General features: G+C 38.0%; 1 protein-coding gene across 1 annotated transcript; it reads left to right on the plus strand.

The window, feature by feature from the left end:
- Positions 1–669: 669 nt before the first annotated feature.
- On the plus strand, positions 670–5,816 carry ghitm (growth hormone inducible transmembrane protein). The gene is made up of 9 exons (XM_051418050.1): positions 670–761; positions 1,145–1,293; positions 2,179–2,281; positions 2,573–2,684; positions 2,788–2,929; positions 3,117–3,225; positions 3,462–3,650; positions 4,945–5,116; positions 5,209–5,816. Exons 2-9 carry the CDS (start codon positions 1,162–1,164, stop codon positions 5,291–5,293), a joined length of 1,044 nt encoding a protein of 347 aa, XP_051274010.1. The 5' UTR covers positions 670–761; positions 1,145–1,161; the 3' UTR covers positions 5,294–5,816.
- Positions 5,817–7,764: the final 1,948 nt, after the last annotated feature.

Here is a 7,764-nt window from a genome sequence, read left to right on the forward strand (position 1 = left end):
CAGATCCTATCTATAACGTGATTTAATTCAATTAAAAACAAGTTATTTACTCAAGAACTGTACTTGTACTACATTTTAAGGGGAAATATATTTGTTTTACCCCACTACTTTTATTTACTTTGCTGATCAAGATGTATATTACATAAGATCAGTTCATAAAATATCAGAATCAGAATCTCTGAAAAATGAAAATATTCAGTGTCTCGACTTAATGAAAGCAGTACTTTCACGGCGAAAAACCAAAACTGTCTCTACCAGCATTTTTAGAAAGAGTGCAGCTTAAATGAAATACTGGTAAACAAAAAGTCAAACAAGTAATTTAAACACACAGCTATACTTATAAAAAGTAAGAAGATGACGGGAGCTACTGTAACAGGCGCAGGCGCAAGTGTCCTTTGCAAATGAAACATCTGAGCTTGAATTTGAGTGAAATATTTAATTGAATTATTAATTTATTATTATTATTATTATTATTATTATTATTATTGTTATTATTATTATTATTATTATTATTATTATTATTATTATTATTATTACATTTTGGTATTGCTATTTGCGAGGACCTGAATACTTCTTCATCCTCCGATTACAGTAATTACAGGATTACAAAATGAGACGCGATTTAGAACTACAATTCCCGTCAGACCTGACGCTTGATGATGACGCACTCATAGAGAATTTTCACGAAGGTTGCAAAACAATTGCGTCAGAAACTTGCGCACTTGTTTCCAGAAAGGTGAAAGACGAACGTTGCTCTCTCGGTACGTGACGTTTACATCTACATTTCTTGCAATTACCCTTGACATAATTCATTTTTAATGGCTTTAGTTAAATAATGTGTTCAGACTTAACACCGTGATAGCAGTAGTTCGGGGAAAGACTGTAAAGAAATGAGTCTTTTTAACTCTTTCTGCGTATGTCGTGCTAGCTAACCGTTAGCTATCTTACGTGACAGGATATAAAGTTTATTTTATGCACTAACTGCTCGGTGTTATTGTGACAGTAACGCTAACGTACTTTGTTATATTCGTAACAAATACCCAATAGTCAGTCAGTCAGTCTGTCAGTCTGTCTGTCTGTCTGTCTGTCTGTGTGTCTGTCTGTGTTGTAGTTGACGCTCTGTTTATCTGTCGGACTGATACAGGTTAATACATTGTGACCATGTTGGTGGCGAGGCTGACGTGCCTGAGGAGTCTTCCTCTCGCCGGGATGCGTCCTGTGCTGTCGCAGGGCTCTGCAGTCCTGAGAGCACCCACCCTGAAGGCCTGTCCACCCCTGTTCAGGCCCCAGCAGGTACTGTCTAATGAACTCCCAACAGGCTGACGTTCATGGCTGTCTAACATTTCTCTGAGCTTTCTGATTGCTGCTTTCACTTTTTACTATGACCACACACACACACATACACACACACACACACACACACACACACACACACACACCAGTAAACACGTGCAACTACTATTACTGAAACTCCTATTGATCTTGGGTCACAACAAGCAGATATTAAAATACTCATAAGATCAGATAGTTGGTGTTGAATGTAAAGAAACTATTCCCTAATACATTGCATATAATACATCAAGCCTTTTGGTACATCCGAATGTATCCATCCTATTTTAAATGTATCGTCTTTTGTTGATGAAGGCAGGAAACGACTGCAGTTGGACAGTTAACACACTAAATGCCAGAGAATCCCTCTCCTATTTGTTATGTAAACTGGATTTAGCTTGTAATAAGTCTGGTGCTCTAGATTTTACAGTTGCCTCTTCAGAGCTGTGAGTAGGAGCAGTGGTTATCAGCAGCTAGTGACCTGCAGGTTAGGAAACTGCAGAACGATTTTCAGAAAGAATGTTGTTGTCATTACAAATTAGAGATGTGGGCAACACTTCATCTGACACAAGGCTTAAAAAAACTGTCTTCCAAACAAATTTGAACCCTGCAGCAGCCGTCTTGTCCCATCAGTTGCTCTTTTAATTAAATCTAAACACCTTTGTTCTCACTTGAAGTCAAGTTCATTAAAATGACATATACCAGTACACATGTTAAATTAACAATGGCCTAAGGCATGTTGCTCACTCCCTGATTGTTTTCCATTGTGATTGATAAGGCTGGGCATGAAATCCTAGCCACAAAATCAACATTTGCAGTTTTGTCAAAAGCTTTTATTTCTTTCCCCAGGGATTTTCCTCCAAGGCCAGATTTGGTTTCCGCCGTGCGAAGACAGCCAGAGACCAGTTCAAAGATGTAGCTTTTGAGCCAGCAACAGATACTGCCATTAGAAGTAAAGACTCTAACATATACTAGTTAATTATACTACATTACATACTGTTACTTTGAACGTACTGTTACATAACTGGAGTTTATGCTATCCACTCTATTAAACAACTCATATACAGTGTATAATATGTTATATTTCTATACAATATAAAGGTTGTAGAAATGGTCAATTCAAACTTTTTAACTGTGACAGTCACTGTGTTTGTCTATAACACTTTTTGAGTGTTTAGGTTTATAACACTGCAACGGAAAACATTTTAAAGTGTGTCCAAAATAATTATTGTTGTGTCCACAGTTGACAGCATGGGAAGAATGATTCTGGCTGGAGGTGCAGCAGTTGGCCTTGGAGCTCTGTGCTACTATGGACTTGGCATGTCCAATGAAATTGGTGCCATTGAGAAAGCAGTGTGAGTAACAGCGTTTTGTACTGAAAGCTCTTTAAAGTTGTTTTGAAGCACACAAAGTGTTAAAAGAGCTCCATTCTCACCCGGCTCTTCCCTCTCTCTGCAGGATCTGGCCTCAGTATGTGAAGGACAGGATCCACTCCACCTACATGTACTTCGCAGGAAGTGTTGGGCTGACGGCTTTGTCAGCTTTAGCAGTGAGCAGGACCCCGGCACTTATGGGTCTGATGATGAGAGGATCCTGGCTGGTAAGCTTTATAACTCAAGTAGCTCCAACAGAGATGGATGGGGAATTTTATGTTCAAATGAAATTGAAGGCTAATACAACATGTAGCTGGTTTAGTAAAATCTGTACTAGTATCTCAGAAGTATTTTACATTTTTAAGTGTATATACAGGTTATTAATATGAATATTTGATGTCTGCTTTAACTCAGGCTATTGGAGCAACTTTTGCAGCTATGATTGGTGCTGGCATGCTGGTCAGGTCCATTTCATATGAGCAAAGCCCAATGCCCAAACACCTCGCTTGGATGCTCCATGCAGGTTTGTAAGACAGTGTGTAGTGGAAAATTCTTGTTCTGTTATGTTGTTGCACTTTGCTTTGTTATATTTGTTATGTAGTTGCCTCAGTTGAACACTAGAGAGCAGTCGTGTAAAGGCTCAGAGAGTAACACCTGCTGTTGTATTTTAGACCTCTACACTGCATCTAGGCATACGGCACAGATCTGTTTGTTGTGAACGTGGTATTCAGTTGTCTCTTTGTTTTATTTATTGATAAGGTGTGATGGGTGCTGTCATCGCTCCCCTCACTCTCCTGGGAGGACCTCTGATGATGAGGGCCGCCTGGTACACAGCAGGCATCGTGGGAGGTCTGTCTACTGTGGCCATGTGTGCCCCAAGTGAGAAGTTCCTCAATATGGGCGGGCCATTGGCTGTCGGCTTTGGAGTTGTCTTCGCTTCCTCTATTGGTTAGTATAATGCAATTTCACCTTGAAAAAAACCCTTTCTCAGGTGCGCTACAGACAGTACTGAGTGCTATAAGTTGAAAACAATTCAAGAATACAAGAGGTCGTGTTGACATCTTGCTTCAGGTATAAATGAGATGATTAGATATGATTGAGAAAGGCCAGTTTCAGTAATAGATTCATGAGGATGAAGGCTCATCAGACACCACATGCGCAGTATTTTATTATGCTGTGAAACAACACTTAACACCTCTGGAAAGTTACCACAGTGACGGCCCTTTTATCCACCATCTTGACGGTCACAAGGTAAACAGCTGAAACACGGCGTTCATGTTACAAAGTAATCCACCATGATTGTCCTCTAGCACACTCACTGTGCCACCTCAGTGGTCTCACTGAAATCGCCATAAAAAAAATTCTATATAGATTAGACGTCTAGTGTGAAGTCTGTTAAGTAAAGTGTGGTACTGTGTTTCTGTGTTTACACCTGATGATACTCAAAGTTTAGAATCGTGAACATCTTAGTAAATGACATGATGTGTACTTTGTGAGTACAAATGATTCCACTGAGCCTTTGATTAAAGACTGCAGCTAAGTATATTCATACAGTACATAAAGTGTTTTTACCATGTCCCTACGGTACCATGTGAGAAACGTCATTTCTTCATAAAATCATAATATCCAGTTGATTTATGTTAATTAATTTGAATAGAATATCTGTGTTCTGTATGAATTCATTTGCAACTGGTGTAAAATTATATATAGCTTAATCTTATTGGGATCATGGCACATACTATAATACAGGCATGTTCATGTTCTACTTAGATTGGACAGATTGATTAGATAGATTGTGCTTAACTTCAATTAATGAATGTCATGGTGGTTAATCGAATTGGAAATACAAACATAAAAGATGTAAAGACTCAGTTAGACTTTCCCATGCCTGTGCTCATCAGATAGTGTAACAAAACTTTGCATTTCTTCACACTGTTTAATTTACATTGTCATTACATGATTTTAACAGTACTTAGCCATATAAACCTTGACATAAGAATACTTTTATTAATTAACTAAAATTAATTTGGCAGCAGTTGAGAACATGACAGTCATGGAGTACCATTTCTGTGATGGCTTAATTTCTGAACAAGTGCACAGTGTTGGCAGCTTAACATGTCAGTAGTTTTTATAGAAACTTTAGAAAGCTAGATGCATATTATAATTAGATAAATGGCCAATAATTATTTAGGTTTATCACTTTGAATCCACAACCGTACCTGAATGTTCCCGTATTCTTTAGGATCAATGTTCCTGCCACCCACCTCAGCATTCGGAGCAGGCCTGTACTCAGTGGCCATCTATGGTGGTCTGGTCCTGTTCAGCATGTTCCTCCTGTACGATACACAGAAGGTCATCAAGAGGGCAGAGACACACCCGCTCTATGGCGTACAGAAATATGACCCCATTAACGCGTAAGTCACTCTCCTCTACTGCTCTCAGACTGTAATGTTAGTCATGTACTCGCACCAAGGTATAAAAACTCAAATTCTTTGTGATCTGGCAGGTGTATGGGGATTTACATGGACACACTGAACATCTTCATGAGACTGGTGATGATTCTGTCAAACGGCGGCGGCAGAAAGAAGTAAACATCAGCATTCTGACTACAGTTTTTCCTTCTACAGGGCTGAGCAAAACCATGTTTCATTACTAGCAGCCTATGCCAGGTGTTATAGTGAAGTTGCATCTATCTGGTAAATAAACATGAATGCTTTGTAAGTTGCAAAGAACAGGATTGCACAAAATGAGAGTCCTCACCTTGATTGTGGAAGTATCTGGTTTATCCTGGGGGGTTACAGATGGGTTAAATGTGTCAGCATAATTTCGCCTGCCTCAGATGTCCTTTGTGTTCTTTATGTTTTATATTTATTTCTGTTATGAATGAGAACTAGAGCTGAAGAATATCTGGTATATGCAAAAGAATACATATGTCAACCATAGACTGGTCCAGACTCACAGTACAATAAATGCTGTAGGAACACACTTGCTCCACTATACACTGATATTGCACTTCCGTGATAGGTTAATGAGGTTGGCACTAGTTCATATATTTCTGAGAAAATGTACAGTCACTTCAACAATGGAATTACTCAATAAACAAGTCAAAAGTTATGTGTTTTTGTCACATGTTGGTGTTGTTGTACTTTTTTGTGAATCACTTGCTTTTCAGTTGTGAAAAGTCTTTTTCATAGATGATAATTTGACATGTCACTGTAGGAAAAGCCTTATTATTATTATTATTGAATAATACAGTTATTGATGGTTTCAAGGTCCTGATATTGTGCATGTCTTAATGTTATCGGTAACATGCTTTTAAAGAGTAAAAAATAATGTTATGATTTTTGTCTTCATTAACAAAAATGACAGGATGCATATCCACTGTAATCTTTTGGTCAAATGCATGTTTACATTTTTGGGCACTATGATAATATTATTTATATAGTAACACATCCTGTTATGACCCTGTGGTCTAATAAGTTATTAAATAATTTATTTTCCTTTTTTTTTGTCAGGTAATTATCTAAAGGTAACAATTATTTAGCTTTAGGGGCCTATTAACAACTCGAGCAGCAGCTAAGATTAATTGTAAGCGGCATCTCAAATCAGCACGAGGCAATGTCGGCGTAAAGTTTTGTCCTCACTGCTGATATTAATTAAGCCAAAAGTTACTAATTTTACTATTCATCATCCACACTCTCAGCAGCTCTGACCAGACTACAGCAACCAGCGGGGGTCCACCTTGTATTTGTCTATAAACAGTCACTGTGTAGCAGCAGATGACAAAGGCTTAGCATAGTAATCCTCTTGTCCACCATCTGGCTGCTCCTCTAAAATTAAACCTCCAAACCAGGGCACTTGCAGCAGATGCTAACATCTGTAAATATGCAGGTGCTTCATTAAAGCACATACACGTGGAACACACAGCTGTCGGGCAGTGTTTCAATCTCTCAGATCATGTTCACGTTTAGGACACATATGATTCATATATACTGTGTATCGAAAAAAAACCCTGCAGATGGGAGGGATAAAGAGGGCAATAATGATGAGATTGGGGAAAGCTTCAGCATGAGGAGATCTGGCATTACTGGGGATAAAAGTTGCTCTGTCAGTCATTTTCAGATTGATGACCAATATTTGGTTAGGGTCCAAGGTTTTTACTGCTTAAAATAGGCTTGATGTGGTGTGTATTTGTGTATGTGTGAGAGACTTTTAACATGTTCAGAGGATATTGAGTCAGTGCATGTTGTGTTATGGTAACACTTTCAGCAATTTAACCCACAATACTTTAGAACTCTGACCTCTTGAGCTCTTCCTCTTGCATAATCATGAGCAGTGTGGCTCTAGAGATATGGTCTGTTGGTCAGTCCGCCACTTCTAAACAACTATTGGATGGATTGGCACAACATTTTGTACAGACACTCACAGTTCCCAGACAATGACTAGTGACCTAAAGATTTTTGGGACTTTTTGTTTAGCGCCACCATGAAGTTGACATTTGTGTTTTATAAAAACACAGAAATATCTTGGCAGTTCTTTGATAGATTACCATGAGATATTTGCACAGATATTCATGTCCCCCTCAGGATGAGTTGTAATCACTTTTATGATCCTTTAACTTTTAATCTAGTGCCATTATCAGGTCAAAAGTTATATTTTTTTCCAGTTAGCCTACTTTGGTTTAAGACAAAATGGTTGCGAAACGATGGACTGTATAATAAATAGATTTTTGTGTAGATTTGTAGCGCCAGTAATGACATTACCATCAACATAAACTTGTGGTTAGCGCTAATTAGCAAATATTAGCATGCTAACAGGCAAAACTAAGATGTTAACAACAATAAACACAAAAAATCAACATGTTCGCATGCTGACATTAGCATAAGTTAAACTAAGTACATGATTTAAGTATTTTAAGTAAGTACCTGTACTTTACTTGTGTATTTCTTAATGCTAATTATACTTAGGTTATGAATAAACTACTCCACTACAGTTTTATGATTAGCTTATAACATATGATTTATTATTATAGATTAAAGCACGCAACATTATAAAAGTAGAT

This window comes from Dicentrarchus labrax, unplaced genomic scaffold, assembly GCF_905237075.1.
Source record: "Dicentrarchus labrax unplaced genomic scaffold, dlabrax2021, whole genome shotgun sequence".
NCBI classification, from domain to species: Eukaryota; Metazoa; Chordata; class Actinopteri; family Moronidae; genus Dicentrarchus; species Dicentrarchus labrax.